Source organism: Echeneis naucrates, chromosome 3 (assembly GCF_900963305.1).
Source record: "Echeneis naucrates chromosome 3, fEcheNa1.1, whole genome shotgun sequence".
NCBI classification, from domain to species: domain Eukaryota; kingdom Metazoa; phylum Chordata; class Actinopteri; order Carangiformes; family Echeneidae; genus Echeneis; species Echeneis naucrates.
Genome location: NC_042513.1, coordinates 23,142,636 through 23,163,859, shown reverse-complemented (window position 1 = coordinate 23,163,859; position 21,224 = coordinate 23,142,636). Strand labels below are relative to the sequence as shown.

At 41.8% G+C, this 21,224-nt stretch overlaps 1 protein-coding gene across 3 annotated transcripts in view; it reads left to right on the top strand.

Moving 5' to 3' along the window:
• The first annotated feature begins 1,001 nt into the window (after positions 1 to 1,001).
• Positions 1,002 to 21,224, top strand: part of myo5aa (myosin VAa) — a 43,232-nt gene continuing 23,009 nt past the window's right edge. For all 3 annotated transcript variants that reach the window (XM_029497908.1, XM_029497909.1, XM_029497907.1), the window contains exons 1-7: positions 1,002 to 1,217; positions 12,405 to 12,515; positions 14,161 to 14,332; positions 15,154 to 15,298; positions 16,473 to 16,629; positions 18,268 to 18,411; positions 20,027 to 20,108. In XM_029497908.1, the coding sequence (XP_029353768.1) occupies positions 1,191 to 1,217; positions 12,405 to 12,515; positions 14,161 to 14,332; positions 15,154 to 15,298; positions 16,473 to 16,629; positions 18,268 to 18,411; positions 20,027 to 20,108 (838 nt within the window). In that variant the 5' untranslated portion in view covers positions 1,002 to 1,190. The remainder of the gene's footprint in view (positions 1,218 to 12,404; positions 12,516 to 14,160; positions 14,333 to 15,153; positions 15,299 to 16,472; positions 16,630 to 18,267; positions 18,412 to 20,026; positions 20,109 to 21,224) is intronic.

The following is a 21,224-nucleotide window of genomic DNA, read 5'->3' as shown; positions in this document are numbered from 1 at the left end:
TCGTCCTCCTTTCCTTCCTCCCTCTCTTCCTCCCTCTCTTTCCTCCTTCCCTCACTCCCTTCCTTCCTCCCTCCCTCCCTTCCTCTCTCTTTCCTTCCTGCCTTCCTTTCTTCCTCCCTCCCTCCCTCCCTCCCTCTTTTCCTTCTTCCCTCCCTCCTTTCCTCCCTCTTTTCCTTCCTCCCTCCCTCCTTTCCTTCCTTCCTCCCTCCTTTCCTTCCTCCCCCCCTCCTTTCCTTCCTCCTTCCTTCTCTTCCTTCCTCCCTCTCTTTCCTCCTTCCCTCACTCCCTTCCTTCCTCCCTCCCTCCCTTCCTCTCTCTTTCCTTCCTGCCTTCCTTTCTTCCTCCCTCCCTCCCTCCTTTCCTCCCTCTTTTCCTTCCTCCCTCCCTCCTTTCCTTCCTTCCTCCCTCCTTTCCTTCCTCCCCCCCTCCTTTCCTTCCTCCTTCCTTCTCTTCCTTCCTCCCTCCTTTCCTCCCTCCCTCCCTCCCTCCTTTCCTCCCTCCCTCCCTCCCTCCTTTCCTTCCTCCCTTCCTTCCCCCCTCCCTCCCTCCCTCCTTTCCTTCCTCCTTCCCTCTCTTCCTTCCTCCCTCCTTTCCTTCCTTCCTCCCTCCCTCCTTTCCTCCCTCCTTTCCTTCCTCCCTTCCTTCCCCCCTCCCTCCCTCCCTCCTTTCCTTCCTCCTTCCCTCTCTTCCTTCCTCCCTCCTTTCCTTCCTTCCTCCCTCCCTCCTTTCCTCCCTCCTTTCCTTCCTCACTCCCTCCTTTCCTTCCTCCCCTCCTCCATCCCTCCTTTCCTCCCTCCTTTCCTTCCTCCTTTCCTTCCTCCCTCCCTCCTTTCCTCCCTCCTTTCCTTCCTCCCTTCCTTCCTCCCTCCCTCCTTTCCTCCCTCACCCCCCCCCCCCCCCCCCCCCCCTCGTTGTTGGTGTACTGGCTCCCTTTGACCGGGTGGTGGTGCAGTTTTCCGGGCGGTGTTTGGCTGAATCATTTCATCCATCATACCCAGAATGCTCAGTGATCCCCGGAGCCCTGGGCCGCCCGGAGCTGTGTCCCCCCGGCTGTGATGGCGGCAGGAGGCTCGTCCTCAGCAGCGCAGATTTCAGCCTCCGCTTCATGAGCACACACACCGAGCCCGGAGCCCGGAGACCTGCCGGCCTTTCAGCCCACATCGGAGACGGCACGTAGCGAGTCAATCGCCATGGCAGCGTCGGAGCTATACACAAAGGTAACACACACACAAACAAACAAACAAACAGCAAAAACACAAAAACAAATGAACGTTTTTGGACGTGTAGCTGGATGCTAACGGCTAGCTCAACGGCTAAATAACGGTCCGAGCCGACGGACGGTCTTTGAAAGCTTTTTAATGGTCGAGCTGACGGACACTTTGGTTTCTCTAAAAAAAATGTCTAAATGAACATTTCTGTAATTAAAACGTTCAGTTCGGCGGATGTCGGCTTCAAATGAATGAAACATGAACAAGAAGAAGCTGTGAGATGTGTCTGAGGGGAGATGTGAAAACGCGACATGGTTTTTACACATGCATCGAAGGAAATGATGATTTTTGCCCTTTTTATTTGCTCATCTGTCACCTTGTTCCTTCTCCTAACCAAGAAATCTCCTTCCCTCGGGCCTCCATCGCCTCCCTCCTCCTCTTATTGGAAACAAGGGGGTTGGGACGATGCCGAGGCGGTGCCACCATCATGGAGGCTCGTTAAGAACAATATTTGGCTTCAGCCCAAACCCCAGCGTCTATATCTCCTTGTGTTAGTCTTTCACATCACTGTTGTTACTCGTCTCGGCTGTTTGACCCGAATATTTGGGCCGTGAGCCGAGCGATTCAGCTCCAGTGTCCGCTGGGAGATGCAGCGTCGGCCGCAGCATCCGGACAGTGCAGCATCCTTCCCCTTAGCATCCTTCCCCCTTAGCATCCTTCCCCTTAGCATCCTTCCCCTTAGCATCCTTCCCCCTTAGCATCCTTCCCCCTTAGCATCCTTCCCCTTAGCATCCTTCCCCCTTAGCATCTTTCCTCTGAGCATCCTTCCCCCTTAGCATCTTTCCTCTGAGCATCCTTCCCCCTTAGCATCCTTCCCCTTAGCATCCTTCCCCCTTAGCATCTTTCCTCTGAGCATCCTTCCCCCTTAGCATCCTTCCTCTGAGCATCCTTCCCCCTTAGCATCCTTCCCCCTTAGCATCCTTCCCCCTTAGCATCCTTCCCCCTTAGCATCCTTCCTCTGAGCATCCTTCCCCTTAGCATCCTTCCCCTTAGCATCCTTCCCCCTTAGCATCTTTCCTCTGAGCATCCTTCCCCCTTAGCATCCTTCCTCTGAGCATCCTTCCTCTGAGCATCCTTCCCCTTAGCATCCTTCCCCCTTAGCATCTTTCCTCTGAGCATCCTTCCCCCTTAGCATCCTTCCTCTGACCATCTTTCCCCCTTAGCGTTATTCCTCTGAGCATCGTGGATGATTAGACCAGTGGAGGCCCTGGCTCCTCCGGGAGGCTCTACATGTTACACTGAAGGCTCACAAGGTCATAGATGGTGATTCTGCTATTGTAGTATTTCTATATCCAATGCTGTTGTTGTGAAACTGGAAATAGTGTGTGTGTGTGTATATGTGTGTGTGTGAAAGGAAATGCGTCACCCACCCTCTCCTTGTTGACAGCTGGTGTGTTCAGGTTGATTAACTGTTGTGCTGGAGAAAAAAAAACATGTCAGTGTGTGTCCATTGCAGCTTAAATATTAATAAGTTTGCAGAAAATCCCTGCAGTGTATTCATGTCATCTGAAACACTACTCACCCAGTCCTACGGCTATAGAGCAAGCCCTTGCTGTCTTTAGGGCTATAGACAGGTGCTCAATGATGGTGTCTTAAAAGCAGATGACACCGATTTGAACCCTGTGTGAGCAAGTGGTCCATGCTAGCTCCCAGGGGGATGTTCACCAGTTAGGACTAATCTTCAGGTGAAAGAAAGACTCAAACTGAGCATTGCATTTAGCACTGAAACGGTTATTCAAGTTGTCAATGAGCTACAATTATTGTTTGTTTGAGGAAATTGATTTTATTTTATTTTTAATTTTTTTTCAGTGAACCCCCCCCCCAAAAAAAACAAAACAAAACAAAAAAGTCTGTTTTGTTTTTGTGGCCATCATTAATGATACATTTAATCATTTTCACATTTTTCCCATTGTGAAATGTTTCTGGTAGATGTGGTGGTGGCTTTAACTAAATGAAAGTAGTTCCGCACAGCTCAGGTTGCATTATAAATTTGCTAAAAAAAAAAAAAAAAAAAAAATACATATTTGGCTTTTGATTAAGTAACCCCCATGTGTGAAATTAAAACCAGCCACAACTCAGTTTTCATAGATTTTGTCTGAGGCTGGCAAATCTTTTGGCTCTGCCAGCAGATTTTTGCATCTTATACATCAGTTTCAGTGTGGTATTCCCTAAAGTAACTTGTTGGGTGTTAAATGGTTTTGAAAGGAGTAGGGAAAGTACGCGTCTGTGTGTGTGTGTAGCTCGGAAACATAAAGTTAGTATCTGCTTTGAATGGTAGAGTCTGTTTTAGAAGTCAGCCTCTGATGTCAGACCCCTCTCTGTGATTTCCTTTACCAGTGCAGGGGTGGGAAACACTCTGCCCTTTGTGTGTATGAGTCAGCCTTATAGAAGCTTATTCAGTGGGTTTGCGCTGTTTGCTTCAAAACACGCACGCACGCACGCACACTGGCCTCACTGATCTGACCACCACCAGTAGGAAAGAGGTGAAGCAGAGGTGAAGACTCTCTCATTAGACCCATGTTGGTCTGTTGGTCCACCTTAGCCAAATAAAGAGAAATCATGATCAAAACTATGGCCAGAGGTGGAAAAACAACGCTGGGTGACAAGAAGTAGAAATGGACTTTCCAGGAAAAGGAAATTATGTGTTTCTCCATTTGAAGATCAAGAGCTGGAAATGCTCTTCCACAAACAAGCTAGTTTAAGTTTAAAAATACACACTGCACTTGGTTTGATTGTTTTTCTTTACCGCAATAAGAACATGTACTTTATTTTCAGAATCATTAGATTCAGAATTAATTGAGAAACCTGAATTGAAAAACAAACATTTGTCTCTTCAGATTTCGGTGTTAACTTGATCATACCATTCGCATTCGACTTGTCTTTTTAGCACCTCAACATTTACGTTGTTCACAACGTACACAACAACAATCTTTTGTGACACGTTTTCCCTTCATAAAAATTGATGGATCTATGTTTTAAAAATTTCTCTTGGTCCTCTAGTTATTTTGATTAGATTTATATTAATTTTGCTATCCTAGTGGAAAGATGAAGATTTACTTGAGGACAGACTGGAGGCAAGTGTGTTCAACACATTGAAATCTGTAATAGCAGGCGATTTTTCATTAAGCACAGACCAATCACTTTGTATTGCACCTGTTGTCCCAGTGAGGAGGGTAAAGCACCTGCTGTTACATCATTGATTGGGGTGATGCCAGAAGCACAGTACGGTTGACCGTTTCAACCCAGCATAGATGCTACAGAGGCGGTTTTATAACTCAGTGAAAGATTTATTCATGAATGAAGAGAAGCAACATGGCTTTTAAGTCTGACCATCCAACTTGTGAAAACAAAACAATATGTACAACTTGGAAAGACATAATGATTTGAAGGAAGGATAAACATGGTAGAAAGCTGTGGTAATTTATTTTATTAAGAGTAACGGTAATAATAACAAAACACAATTTGTTATTTAAATACTTGTTACACATTAGCAGTTCATATAAATATCTCAGACTACTGGAGGCGCAACCTCCGTTGTATCAGTTGGAGAATTTTACATGATCTAATGCCAAGGATTTATTTTAGTTCTCCTCTGCCCTAATTTAGAGCATGTGCATTAGATCATTGACATAACTTGGTTAAAGTAAGTAAGTAAACAGACATGTCAAAGAAGAACCCTTTAAAAAAAGTGTTACAGCATCACAGTTATTTATGGAGATGATGGTGATGCTAATGCAATCATGAAAAAAAAAAAATATGTTATATAAGTTAAAATTTAAGTTAATGATTCTCAAATATCCCCAAAAATATTGTGTGTGTGTGTGTGTGTAGGAATGAGATCCAGCTTTAGCGCTTGTCCCCATGTCTGTAGGACAGTTGTTATTTGTTGCCATGCCAGTGGCTTGTGGGAAAGTCCTCTTTGCTCGCTCCAAGAGTCTGTGTGCTTCAGAGCTCATGTGATCGAGGAAGGAAGCCCGTGTATGTGATAGACAGCAGGGATGTCCAGTCATCTGTCAGTGGATGAGGAACTTTTGGGGAGCATCAGTGAACACTGCTTATGTCTGCAAACACAATGGGAAGATTTCATCCAGCAGCAAGCACCGGAGTTCAGCGCTTGATCAGTTAGTGTCTGCTCTTGAGCCGTGTGCGACTTGAGGCATCCAGAAAACCAGCAGACTCGTAGCATGAGCTAGAGGATCAATAAAGAGACGAGATGAACCGGGAGTTGGAATACATGTTTGTCGAAGTAAGGTTTTTTCTTAAGTGTTTAATTTCTAAACAGGCTTGGCTATTTTCCATCTTTAGCTTACATGCAGTTATTTAATGTGTGATCTTTAAGCCTTTTGGTCTTGACTTTGCTGTGGGCTGCTCAAGGCTGGGTTAACATGGAGCCCCAGACTTGACACACCCTTCCTCTGGATTTACCTCTGCAGAAAACAGTCAGGAAACTGAAATCAGTCAGAGGGTAAAATCTTTGGATTAGCAACAAGTTCTTGCCTCAGTCTAAATAACAAAGTCTTCACGCCGGCATGCGTAGGTACCTGGCTGTGTACTTATATCTCACTTGGCTCTTGTTGAGACTGCTACTACTTTCAGATCAACTTAGTGTTCTAAGGGTGGACCTAGTGTGCCTTTGCAGCTCAAGATGCAGCATTGAAAAAAGCATGTGAACATAGTGCCTCTTGTTGTATTTGATATTAAGATTTATACTGTTTCCCTGCTATAAATGCAAGTCAAGAGCTCAACTATTTGTCAACATTGTGTTCTCCCCTTGTCCCACTCTGATATATCGAACACAAGTGAGGGAGTCTGGTCTGATTAAACTAATGTGATTACTTGCAGGGTAGTAACAGAGCTTCTTAGTAAGAGACTCTGATCTTTGACCATCACTGCACATTGGCATGCTAGTTGTGCTAAGAGTCTACTAAGGGAACACCCCTGGGCTAAGTAAGGCCGTCAAGGGTCTTTCTGACCAAACTCTCCACCAAGGTTGAGGCCTCTAAATCTTGGCGTCATGCTGCGTCTGCCTAGCTGAGCAGAAAAACAGCAGATTCTCACATGAGTGGCATCATGTGACGAGGCTTCTGCAGACTGAGACTGCATTGACTGCTTTACTGAGAATATGTGCGCAAAACATTTTCCTTGCAGCTCTCCAGATGGTCTACCTTTGTGTCTTGTAAGAAAAATTTCATGTATTTCCACCTGACTCACTTTTATGATGCACCTTCCATGAACTTCCCTTAATTCTTCTTAATATTAAGAGCATTATTTTCCTCCTCAGTAGAGTCTGGTTTTATTCAGGGATTTTTCAACTACACCGACAGTGTAGTGGCCATGACGAAATCAGTTCAGTTTCAGTGGTAAAAAAGGGCACCTATCTTCTGGAATCAAAGCTTAAATGACACATATTTAAAGATAAATTGGACCACGAATGAAAGTGATCAGATTTATTCTAGCGGCCTGCATTACTAAGTAGGATAAAAAGCCTTTGAGGGTTCAGAGAAGGCACACCAGGCCAGAGGGACTCCAGTCCAAGAGTGAAAGCTCAGTATTAGCAGGGTGAAGTCTCTCTAATCTGCTGTTGACTTTGTGCAGATTTGTAAACACTTCTCCCTGCCCTGCAGTTAAACCCTACACCCCCCAGCAGTCACACACTGTAGATGCACAGACAGTTCACTGTACATGCACTCCCAGTGCCCTGATCTCTGTGACCTCAGTCTCAGGAGTGCTCTGACACTCAGCAGCAGCATCAAGGGCACATGAACACAGGCTGGGTGTACAGATAAAATGATAATCATTTAAAGAAACAATGAAAAGAGTATGTCAGCCATTTATATTCCAGTTCAGTATGTTATTATATTCAGATATAAACAGTCTTTAAGATTAATTTTGTGGCAAATGGCTTTGGATGGCTTTAATTTAATCTGGCATCTTCTATTAATTAACACATCACATTAACACGTATGCACCTATAGTTTCCACCATCTCCTTTCGGATGCCCACATTAATCCATGTCCATTGTATCTGTCTGTGGTTAATCATCTAAAGGAGAAGCTTTTGTCGTATTAGCAGTATAGCTAACCTCTAGCCATATGTGAATGCAATAAAATTGCGGTGTAGTTGACTGGAATAAGATTAGCTGTGTTAAACCCAGAGTTAGTGTAATCAGGTCCTGCTCCTTTCTCTCAGTTAAACCAGGATTAGCATCAGCGCAGCCTTGTACCTTCAGGAGCCACCCTTTCCTGCTCTGAACTGGCCTGCTTATAGCTACTGTAAGAGTAGGTAACTGTCAAGCAGGTACCATCTACCTTTTGCTATTTATGAGTTCTGATAATTATCAGAGTAATCATCTGTGGCACTGAAGCATTGCTTTGCAACTATTATTTTGATATTAAATTACTGTTGTCCTACAATTTGATCTGAATTGATTGATTCATTCATTCATCTTCTACTGCTTATCCATTTCTGGGTCTCGGGGGGTGCTGCAGCCAATCCTGGCTCACACTGGCCAAGGGCGGGGCCGACCTGGACAAGTTGCCAGTTCATCACAGGGCCAACAGACAGAGACCAACAACCCTTCAGACTTACAATAAGACCAATGGACAATTTAGAATCACTAATCAACCTAAACAAGATGTCCGCTCAGAAAGGCCCCAGGCCCGGGAACCAAATGGGCGACTTCCTTGCTGTGGGGCTACTGCGCTAACTACTATGCCACTGTGCTGCCCAATCTCCTAGTTATCACATTATAACCTGAGAAGTCTGTATTTTATACCAGTAATCTCCACTGATGCTGTTTTTACGTTGACCAGTCTTAAAATATGTTTTATGTGAGTCACTCAAACTCTAGCAGTCCTTACTGTCCTACTGTCCTACACTATCTACTGGGGGTGTGCCAAAACATCGATTCATACCTGGAGACCTATAAAATCTGTTTTATTTTTTCCTAAATTCTGTTTAAATTTCCCACATATTTTTTTTTCTTTCTTTTTTCCCAGTTTTTCTAAGGAGGGGTCAAGTCTTTCGTCTTATCTAGTCTCTACTCTCTGCAGGGGACCGGTCTCTGGTCTGATCTAGTCTCACGGGAGGTCCCGTCTCTGGTGTAGTCTGGTCTGGTCTAGTCTCTAGTCTCTGGTCTAGTCTCTACTGTCTGGTCTCTGGTCTAGTCTGGTCTAGTCTCTAGTCTCTGGAGGGATCCATTACTACATACATTACTCGTCACCAATTATCTTAGACGTTCAGATGCCCACCCCGTGAATCGAACGGCGTCATTCTTATTGCGGGGCTACAGCATTAACCACTGTTCCACTGTGCTGCTCAGGTCACAAGGTACATTTACATCAATTAACCTGGACATGTTCAGGTGCCCCCACTGGGAATTCACTACTACGTTCAAGTGACCACGTTCATTCATTCATTCATGGGTAGGGGGCCGTGCATTTTTAGTGACCCCCCTCGGAGCATTTTCCTGACATACATTCCTTTTTATTCCATAAAAAAAAAGGTTTATGCAAAATGTCAACGAGTTCTGTGTTATTCTGTGTCTATAATGAATTCAGTTTTTTTGTGATCACCAATTTTTATAGAGCCCTATTTACCGAATGCCCCAGAAGACCGAGCTTGAAATGAGCTTCACAGTGTGCAAGGTTTGCAAAGTGAGGATTAAGCACATAACATTGTGTATGTCAACATACATTTCAGGAGCATCTGTTACTGATGAGGTGCAGGTTGAAGCTGAAGGTGTTTGAATGTGTGCGCTCTCTCTCCTTATTGTATTAGTGATTAGTTTCCTATTGACAGCTGTATCAAGACAAATTACACAGAAATCATGTGACCCTTGGATCAGTGTGATCACTCCCAGTGCCCTGATTAAGAATAAATAAAACAGAAATATAAACCACTAATATTAGTCTCTTGTTGACATGCAGTTTCTGTACATGTGAAGGTGAGTTCAATATAGAGACATTTGGGTCATGTGACTTCTGATGCCACATGTGATTTCACTCATAACCCACTATCCTGATCCTTTGTCCATCCTTCTGTGGCAGACAGAGCGACTGCACTCTGACTCATCATATTATTCTCTGCAGCTTCCATTTTTTTCCAGCTGGTGTTTTCTAGTGGATGATGATGATGCCCTTGACGCATGTAAACAAGTGTGTGTGTGAGGTTGTGTTTCATTCTTCATCTCTACTTCGTTTTGTCAATTTAGGAGACTTTCTTGGTGTAAAAATATGACTTGTGTTGCTTTCTGTCTGTCTTTTCAGCCACTTCTCAGACACACAAGGAAGTAGAAAAGGATTGTGTTGATTGGCAGCATATTTCGGTGTTAACAAATTCAGGATAATCGTGTTTGACACCTAGTGGTGTGTGAAGTGTGTGTGTGTGTGTGTGTGTGTGAGGGAAAGAAAGGATGATCAACGGGAGCAGGAAGTGTGCCCAGTAATGCAGTGATCTGTCTGTGATGTGTGATACTGCTCAAAACTCACTGTTCCTATTTTTAGACTGCTCTCCTCCCTCTCCCTCTCCCTATGTCTATGTCCTCCTCTCTGTCTTTGTTGCTAGGAGGCTACTGCTGGTACAGTCTCCTGCAGGGACCAAAAAGGTGAAACCGCTTGCAAAATGGTGGGATGAGGAGAGGAAAAAGCAGCTATAAACATACTGTTCTCCTGTAGTTATAAATAGGTTTGGCTGATGGTTTTCTCATTTCTGTTTCCCCTTAGGTAGTTTGAAGAGTTTATAAATTGTCCAGTTTCACCCTGTACGACCGAATGAAATATAATTTACATGAGCTTTTCCTTGCTTTCATTTGTGTAAGCATCACACAGGATTCATTGTTTTTCATTGCTCCACCATACATGAGTATTTTCTAGATTTCTTCTAATGCATCCCTTCTGAAATTTTCCCTGAAATTCAGGCTGACACATTTGCCATTATATATGTGCCATCATTGATTGGACAATTTTGGAAGAGCAGCTTTTCCTAATGCCCTAATAAACTAGCTGTGGCAGTAATCGGAAGAGTTTAATTTAAAAAAACTTTAATTTGAGGAAAGAAGGATGTCTGAAATGAACAAGGTGTTTGACCTGACAGATATGTTGGTTTTACGCAATTATATGAGCAGGTGTGAGGTTGTGACCTTCGTTTTGACCAAGCTGGTCGTTTCCCCGGGTCTACCATACTGAGATATTCTTTCTGCAACTCTGTACATGCTCAGTGGGGTAACACTGGCTCTTTTGTCCTGATCTATTCTTCTGCGTCACCTCAACATCCCCATGCTGTCAAATCCTTCCATTCACAATCCACACATCCCTTCTGTGAGCTGAAGCCGGACAGAGCCGCAGCCTGACAGCAATTGCCTAATTAAGGCCAACATCTTTTCCATTTATATCAGGCCATGGTTAAATTGTATGCCTCTCATCAAGGCTAAATGTTTACTCCAATATATTCTTATCCATTAATATTTGACCTCGCCTTAGTGGACTTTATTAAGCTTTATTAAGCTTTGATAGTGCTGTTAGATTAAACCTCTTTTTGCTTGGGACCCTTGAGAATGCCCTCAAAGAACCCTGGGGGTCCCATGACCCCACTTTAAGCATGAATGGTATTTATTTTCTGATAATTTTTTTATTAAATAAGTCCATTGAAGTGGGCAAGTTATAACTTATCATTCTTAACTTTCACTCAGAGGCGAACCTAAACCACACTGCTCACCACCTAACCACACTGATCACACAGACCCTGTGTTTCGTGCTCCTGCAGGGTTGGAGAAAGAAAGAAATCTGACAGCCAGGGAGTTTGGTGGTGATGGACCTTCGAAGAAAAATATGTCAATAACACTTCCAGTAATGCACTGCATAATTATGAATAAAAACATACATAGATATATTAAAAACTATATAATTTCCTTGTCCTCTGAGAGGTTGTACCTCCCATCACACCACTCTAAATACTAAGAAGGAGAGACAGACAGACTGAGGGAGGGAGAGCAAGGGTTTATTTTACCATGATGGCATGATTCAGATGATCAGAGGTTAAGCAACACACCAAATAAACCTATTTTTCTGAGGCTGTACCTCTTTACAATGAAGCCTTTCTCTCTCAGCTCTCTGAAAAAGTTGCCTTCAGTTGTTTATGCAACATTACAAGAAGCAGTGAAATCATTTGTTCTCTTAGCTCATCGTCATGTGTTTTAGCTACCCAACTCTTCATGAGAGCGATATTATTCAGGCATTTCTACATTAGCGATTTCCTGCATATGTTCCATATATTCTGGTAATTTTACTGAATGTATCTCACAGTAAAGTGTAAATCCTCCTCCATGTTAAGATTATAACACATAAAGGTTTTAGACACAGTTTATAAATAATATTTTCTCATTTATGCCACACACATGATACAATATACACATGAAACAATTTAACCAGATAAAATCCATTCTGGTTCTGCCGTGCACACACATAGCCTTATGTAATGTCAAGGAAAAACATGGGTGCACCACATTCATCCACATTTGTGAGCCGGATTCCTCAGCCATGTGACAGGCTGTAGTGATCACTGTCTGTGATCAGCTGATTGCCTCCAGTCACAAGTCCTCAAAGGCTGAAGTGTGAGTGTGAATTTTGAGTTGGTCATAAATATCCACAACTGCATTTTTCAGTACTTATTAGCTACAACATGCTCAACAGTTTGTTCCCACAACCTGTCTGACCATTATGGGCCATGTGCTCATGGCCGTGGAAACACAGCCCATTGTCTTCTCTGAGGTCATCCTGTTTTAACTGAGAGAGGAACAAAGAATCTCCAAAAAAGGTTTTAGTTGCGTTGAAGTGGTGCAAACTTCAGTGAATAAGTCATCTGGATCTCTGGAAAACATCTCTTAAATCCATTCATTTTGGAAAACCAGGTGGAGAAAACTATCACAATGTCAGATAAATTCAACATTATTAAAGCATTTCAAACATATTATTCATATTAACAGAGGCGTTGTCAGCATAGAGAATAAACTGCACCAAGTAAAGAGTGGGGTTTTGGGTGGAAATGGAAAATGTCGACAACCCAGGCATTTGAATTGGTTTGCATTTTTCGAGTGTTATAAAGTTATTTTTAATATATTTTTTTTCTTTTCTTTGTCAGTGTGCACGGGTGTGGATCCCCGATGCAGAGGAGGTGTGGAAGTCTGCTGAGCTCACCAAGGATTACAAAAATGGCGACCCTTCCTTGCAGCTCTTGCTGGAAGATGGAACGGTGAGGATCTGTCTCTCCCTAGCGCTCTCTCTTTTTTTTTTTTTTTGCCCGCTGCTCTCAGCTTTTTGTTGCTTTCTCTCTGTCGCTCTCACAAAGACTCCTAAAAGCACAGCGTCTCATTAGTGGCTATTGATTTTACCATTAGCACTCTCCGCAGATGAGACGTGGTTACAAAGATGCCCCAAGGAGTATTTTTTATGTACAGCAGTGGATTCTATTCCTCAGTTCTCAATTCAAACACACTAGACATATTTCTAATGTCTAGCAATCCTTAAATGGCTGCTTGTTAATTAATGCAGGCCACAAGCCAAACCATTTGCCTTATTTCCCCTAGTGATTTCATCTTCATGTGATCATATGTAAATGCATCCAGTTGCAACTACCATGAAAGAGTTTTAGTTTTTTCTTCTTCTAATTCTATTTGTTTGGTTTACTGACTACAAATTAGCAGTTTTCACTGATATATGTTGGAAAATTGGAGCAGGTGGAGAGTAGGGGATGTATTTTTAATGGAGCTATGATTAGCCAGAACTTCCAACCTAGCTCAATCTCGGGACAAACAGAAAAATGTTTGGATGAAAAACAAGGCAGTTGTGAAGAAGGCTGAGAAGATCGTACAGCCTCATGATACGCAGGCTAATGTAAGTTGATATTTGCTGTTAAAGATAATCCAAACAATACACCTAATTAATCAGTCTAATAATCAGGTTACTGAATTAATAGTTTTGATTGCAGAATCACTAAAGTTTTGACAGAAGGGAACAAATCTAATAACAGTCAACACAAACAGCTTCAAACAAGTGACATTTTTGCATTTCAGCCATAGCAAATCACAGGGCTGTCTCATGATATTGCTTATAAACTATGTATGAAACACTATGAAATGCTGTATGAAATACTTGTAGAGGGTGTGTATCTGATTGATTTTCTTAAGGGTGGCTTCTCCACTGTTAGTCAGCCCCAGGCAGCCAGACCAGAGAAAAGGCAGCATCCTAACATGTTGAGGAGTTTACAGAAGCTCCAGAAGAAAGTGACTGGATTTAAATTATTTTAGGAGGAGGGAACCTTTACTCTTTTGATGTTAGCAGTAAAGAAGGCCATGTTTCTCACTCATCATTTGGTGAGTACAAATACAAAACATGGATTGTTGGTATAGTAATGCTGACTTTTGATCATTTGAATAAACATATTACAGTAGAGCAGATTTAGTACCATAGCTATACAAATTCTTGCAGATGCCATTAAAAGTATAATAAATCAGGACGCCTCTAATATAGTTTTGTCAGCCCTCAGATTGTTTTGTTTTTCATATGATGTATTACTTTTCAATGAGGGCTGCTCCATATGACATTATGGCAGATATTGTAATTATGAAGCGAGTCATGATTTCAGTTGTATGATCAATTTTTGCGTAGTATATTCATTGATATATATAAAAAAAAAAAAAAAAAGATTATGTGACTTGAATTTAGTCTGAAAATATAAACTGTGGAGTAAATGTTTGAATCAATATGTATAATGTGCATTTAGAGGGTCCAAACAGATCACTCTCATGATCTGCCACCTTTTGTTAATGTATGAATTAATAGTTTTGTGTAACTCTGCTTTACATCTCCTGTGTCACTGTTTTCCTGGACATCTGTAGAACATTGATCACAAGCTGGACCCCAAGACGAAGAACTTGCCATACCTGCGAAACCCTGACATCCTGGTGGGCGAAAATGACCTCACAGCTCTCAGCTATCTCCACGAGCCAGCCGTGCTACACAATCTCAAAGTTCGCTTCATCGATTCTAAGCTCATCTACACTTACTGTGGTAGGAAGGTTTTCTCAGCCATTTGATGAAGCACTGATGTATGAGGTCAAAATAACATGTATTTTTATTTATTTATTTTCAACGAACCTGATTTTTTTAAAAATCCTTTATTTAAGGAGTAAACAGTTAAGTTCCTCCATACCATACTAGTCAGCTGTGTAATCCACCAAAATTGATAATCTTATATGAAATTAGTGAAACTCTGCCTTAGTGTCTTTGATCTTCAGTAACTCAATGAACATATGCCATAAATCAAGCAGTGTTTATCTCCAGACAAAAATTTTATGCAATTTTTATTAAGTACATTAACAGTGACTGGTAAAATAAGCAGTACACTGTACTGACATTTAATTATTATATTTTAAGGAATCATTAGCATTAAATTCAGTAGGATAAATTAAAAGAATGAGATCAAATCAAATCAAATCGAATCAAATCAGATTTATTTGTATAGCGCCAAATCATAACAAAGTTACATCAAGACATTTTACATATAGCGCAGGTCTAGACCAAACTCTTTCTAAAATTATTTAAAGAGACCCAACAGATCCCCCGATGAGCAAGCACTTCGCGGCAGTGGCGAGGAAAAACTTCCTTTAAGAGGCAGAAACCTCAGGCAGAACCAGGCTCGGGGGGCGGCCATCTGCCTCGACTGCTTTAGATGTTTCAGTCTGATAATGGAACATATAATGGAAAATGGTTCATATATGTTATATTTTGATTATAATTTCTCCGCTGTCCCGCCACAGAGAAGAATAATGGAACGCTAGCTGTTTGACACAGTCCTAGTCAGCTGCTCATACCTTTTATCTGTGTCATAGGAATCGTTCTGGTGGCCATCAATCCGTATGAGACGCTGCCAATCTACGGGTCAGACATCATCAATGCCTACAGTGGTCAGAATATGGGAGACATGGACCCACATATCTTTGCTGTGGCAGAGGAGGCTTACAAACAGATGGCCAGGTTTGTGTGTGTGTGTGTGTGTGTGTGTGTGTGTGTGTGTGTGTGTGTGTGTGTGTGTGTGTGTGTGTGTGTGTGCGTGCGTGTGTGTGTGCGCATGTGTTACCTGAGTAGCTCTCGTTGTAGTCTCCATGTTGCTCAGCCCTCCCTCTCCCTTTGGGGTTTGTAGGTCAAATCTGTGACAGAAATAACCTCATGGTGGTCTCACTGTCACTCTCACTGTTTCATTCTTTTAAAAACACACACATTTCAATACTGGATTTACCTACAGGAGCCATTTATTAGATCAACAGTGGTAAATAGGATGGACTAGATGTGATTGAGCGAAAATCTCTCTTTATGTTTTTTTTTTTTTTTTTAAACAATTAAATGTATGGTGTGACAGCTTAATGTTGAATCTTGATTTTTGGCATCAGCTTGTATCTATTTTGAAGGTTTCCTTGGTTCCTTTGCCAAAATTAAAATTATTCATCTGTTGAATCTGGGGTCAGTTTTCCTCTTGCTACATCCAGAGAGTTTAGCTTTGATGCCATGTGTTCAATGGGGGCCCCATGCTGCTTGGAGATGGTCTTTATCTTTACTCTGCTTATGTTATTCCTTAGCTCCTCAGAAAACTCTCATTTATGCTTTCTCTTGTCCGTATTCACTGTGGCGCTCACAATGATACCACACAAGATTTTTCTTCATCTAATTAGACTGCATGACAGATAAGACTTGAAGGCGCCTCTAATTCCAATAGACGTCAATAGCATGTTTAAAATATCACAACTTTTAATCATTAGTACATGTCATCTTTGTGATGATAACTTCACAAAAATCATATCTTATGAGAAGGCATTCAGAGAAAGAGACACATTTATGAGACACTAGTTATTACTTCTAGCATCTGGAAGTTTATTCTACATTAAGGTGGCACAGCAGAAGGAAGCAGCATGAGGATTTCGTCCCACTTCTGGGGTTCATTAGGGGGTTTGGCTGCTGAGATATTAGCACACAGAGGAGCAGAGAGGTTATAAGGTGTGTTTGTCAGTACTAGCATCTAAACTGTAAAAGAGTCACTTTAAGGCAAGAAAAATTTGCTTCCAAAAGAAAAGTCACAATTTTCTCATTGCCTCACCTCAATGACTCCTGGGGTCAAAACTGTAATACTTGATATATTTCATTTTCATCCTGTCAGGGATGAGAGGAACCAATCGATCATTGTCAGTGGAGAGTCTGGAGCAGGAAAGACGGTATCAGCCAAATATGCTATGAGATACTTTGCTACAGTCAGCGGCTCTGCTAGCGAGGCCAATGTGGAGGAGAAAGTCTTGGCCTCCAACCCCATCATGGAGGTGAGGATTTGATGCTGACTTTCAATTGCTTAGCGTTTTGTCTTAAAGCTGGTTCCTACTGACATTTAAACTCTGCTGACTTTAGCAAAGAAGACATCACTACCTGGAAATATAAAGCAGACAACAAGTTTTAAACGGTCTAAACATTTCTTTCCAGTTTGTGTCATTGTTTCTAATCATCTTTCTTGTGATTAAACGATTTTTATCTGCTCACTTGATTTAACATGATTCAAATTTGTACAACATGTACGCTTAAAATTACAGGTCAAAGGATGAGATCCACATCGCACCTGTCATTTTACCCACCCCCACCTCGGGCTGCTCTCTTACTGTTATATCCCTAAGTGTGTTGTGTGTTTCATAGGGACAGGAGGGGTTGGAGACTTCATCTGTGCCCATATGCCACACCCACTCTTCCAACCTACTCCGCCTCCTGCCATCCCCCACCCACCCTGTCAGTCCTTTTCCAACCACTCAGTTTATATCATTCTCCTCCCAGCCTACACTTTCACCTCAAGCCAATCAGAGCTGAGCTCACAGAAATGAATAGGAAGCTTTCTTTCCTTGAAGTGATGTCACTTCGGCCTCTCAGCCTGGATCCAGAGGAGATGGTTGCGTCAGCCTTTTTGATATTGCAAAACCAATGTGCCTGTGTACGCAGGAGAGCAAATGTTTATTTGATGTGTTTGCCTGATTCAGAAATTGAAATACCTGCTCTGAATGACTCCCTGCCTGCAGAGAAAGACTGTCTTTGTCCTTAACTCAGCAATAACCATGTGTAGCTGGTGTGTGTGTGTGTGTTTGTATGTGTTTATACGAGGCCTCACTCTCCTACTGAGAATTCCTAGTAAGGTCATTGGTCAATATTGTAAATTGAACTAAGGCTGCGTGCTGCAGATAATTTACTTGCCAAAATATAGAGCAGTAGCTCAGCAGAAAATGTCTGCCAACTTATCACTTATCCAACTTATGTACAGAAGGACAGAGAAGAAATAAGACATGTTGATCCAGTGCAGACTGACCATAAATGAAGTGCAGCTTATTTCAGGTTATAACAAACAGTATGAGAAAATATTCCTGTAAGAGAAAAATTTATACCACTCACACATCGACCACCAGCAACCATTTAGCTTTGCACTGAATAGCCGTAACATCCAGAAACAGCTGGGCTGGCTCTGTCCAAAGTTAATCTTATTTGTTTATTCCAGACAGAAACATAAATACAATAAAGTCAATGTGTTGTGATTTTAGGGTTTTATTTCCCAGACTATGTCAGTAAGTCCTGGTTACAATAAGATGTCTGGCCAAGAAATAGAGGAATATAAGATATTGTTACCAGCACAGCTGGAGCATCCTGTTTCCAGTATTTATGCTAAGCTAAAATAATGAGCTGCTACTTCACAGACTTAAGAGTGGCCTACTTTCCTTAGTGAATTGTTTAAGACTCACATTAGCCCACACATTTCACTGTGATGATTGGTACTTTTTTCACCAGAGCATTTACAAATTGCTGTTCACAATGCTGTTGGTATTGTGGGACAACTGGAAGCACCCGCCAAATGAACATTTCTACACTTCCCATCATGCCAATCCCGTCAACACTCTCACAAAAGCATTTAATTTTTGTCCATCACTCAGGCTATTGGAAATGCGAAAACCACGAGAAATGACAACAGCAGTCGTTTTGGCAAATACATTGAGATTGGCTTCGACACCCGCTATCGCATTATTGGTGCCAACATGAGAACATATCTGCTGGAGAAATCACGAGTGGTCTTTCAGGTGAGCGCACAAAGTCACATTAAAGTTTGCATGAACACACGCACCTGACAAGTTTTGTACACATCTTGGATGTTGAACTCACTTTCACATTACATTCATTGCTTTACACATTGCAGTCAGTTAACCTTGCCTCCAGCATCACAGACAAATGAACAGAGATAACCCTTGTACCCATCTGCAACAGCAACTGAAGAGATTTGACAAATACACACAACATACACAACATGAATAGCTTTCACCTATATCCAGCTTCTGTTCACAGATGGCCATTTTTCAGCTCGTGCGGTTTGTCAGTCTTCTTAACAGTGACATTGATGTGTCCTTCAGCCACATTCCCTGTACCCCTGATCGCAAGTCTCCTTTTTGCCTCTAATGTCCCATGTGTATGTTCCTGAACACACTGTTCATGAGTACACATTGTTCTTAGGGTCATTTCCTACTCTGGTTTATTGCAGGATTAGTAACAGTGAGACTGAATCTAGCAACACACATATTTCACACACTAACACTGACTGACAGGCTTAACAACAGCATTACCCCTGTTGTAGTGATACAAAAGATCACTGAGAATATCTTAAATCTTCTCTTTGTTGGCTTCAGGACTTCACATGTATGAAGAGGTGCAGTCAGCCAGACACATTTACAGTCTCAGTTAACGTCACCAGTAGGACAAAAGTAGCACATATTAACTGTCAGTATAATCCTGGTGACCTTTTAAATTAGCAATAACTTTGTTCTTCACAAAGCAGGAGGACGCGTCCTTTTCAAAAGCCATCTGTCACACTGAGCTACAGCACTGGCCCCTCTTTGCTCTTCACCTACTTTTCTCTTTCTACACTGTCAGGATATATGTTTTAGCATTATGTTTTTTGTGTTGTTTTTTTTTTTGTTTGTTTGTTTTTTTGGGTGGGGGCCTTTATTCAGTTAGATTTGGTGGTTTGGTGGTTCTTTCATCCTTTTTTTCTGTCTCATCCTTACTCCCAAATTTTTGTCTTTGTCTTTTATATAGCCATAGATAAACACATAGATAACAGTTTCTATCATAGACCTTTATTGATTGTTTTGGGGTGTGTCTACTCACCAGTGGAGCGAGTAAGGTTGTATCAGCATTAAAAATATAGCTTTATGTTTTATCTCTGCACACGTACATGTTGATGCATACACTGCTGTTAAGGAAGGAGGAAGTTGGTAGAAAGGTGTGATAATGTTCCTGCTCACATTTTTCACATTCTTGGCTTAGATGCCACCTTTTCATAGGAGCACAATTAATAGTGTTTATGTTCTGTGTTTGGGTGCAGCAGCACAAATGTGGGACACAGGTAACAGGTTACATAATACCTTTATGTCTGGAGAAATGTGAGTGTGGTAAAGTAAAGATGACAGTCAAATCCACAGATGTGTCCTGAAACAAATGATAGAGTTGCCAACTGCTTTAGTTGAGCTTCTGGATATCAATTGTAAAACAGTTTCTGCACAATCCTGCCTGCTTTACAATTAGAGAAAAAGAGTGTAAGTCAACGCTTCTTTGATGAGAGTAGGTCCAAAAAAGTGTATGATAAACTGAACATGCTACAAGTCTACATTTAATGTTTATCCTATTCACACTTCCTTCCAGGCGGATGAGGAAAGGAATTATCATATCTTCTATCAGCTCTGTGCATCATCCCATCTCCCTGAGTTCAAGAATCTCAAGCTGAGTAAGTGTGACCAACAGACATGCACTTGTACATTCATCTTTTCCTGCATTCACACAACTGCAAGCAGTTACCAACGCAGTTGCTGAGAATCTCTCGAATGTGAATTAATTTGTAACTTTTTAAGTTTTTTCAAAACCAGCAAAAATTAAATGTATTTAATAAATTCTTTTTAATAAATTCTGATCACTGTAAGTATAAAATCTGATTGTAATGGCACCACACATTGGGAAAACTGCCATATCACTGAAAGTCCTTCATGTCAGTGTTTAGCTCTGCCAGGAGAAATAAAAAAATCCAGTTTAATTTACATTATTCCAAATGTTTGTATTTCAGGAAGAGCGCTATTTAAACTGCAACCCAAACTAGTTATGATCCTGCTGTGGGCCCAAGATAGAATCAGGGTATAAAACTGATGCTCCCCAACCCCCCCACTTCAGCGTCTCCAAAAAAAGACCAACAGCGATGTGTCTGAATAGAGCTGCCATTTATCAGTTCAGTTTAGATGCAGCAAACTCATTGACTCAGTGGTTGAACAGGCTCTTATACAGCTCCTGTGGCCCTGCACCTGCTCATCCTAGTCATGGGATAGACACATACAGACATACACACACACACACACACAGCTGCTGTCTTTTCCTCTCCTGCTGACTTCCTGGCTTAGTAAATGGCGTGGTTGTCACGGTCGTGTCAGTGCCTCTTGTTGCCAAGCAACAGGCCATGCCTTAATTCAGTGTAAAACACTGAAACAGTAAATAACATCTTTGTTACTCAGAAGTGCGTGGCTTTTATACCACCTACAAAGTCTTGATATGGCATCTGTGTTTGTGTGTTGTCTCAGTGGAATGAGCTTTTCTGTAAGTGAGGCACACAGTGGGAATGTGATTTTTAAAAACATAACTCTGTGTTGTCACAAGGTTGTTCTGCTGATAGTAAACATACCCATACCCCGAGGGAAAGTTGTGTTTTTGTCATAAATCCATGTCTATTTAGAAAAATCTTTGACCTTTAAAAAATTGTTGGGTGATTCTCCTGAAATTCCCTCAGTAGGACCAAAGAAATCAAAAGTGTTGTTATGGTTACATCCAAGGCAACCCAACTGTTAATAGTTGATTTTTG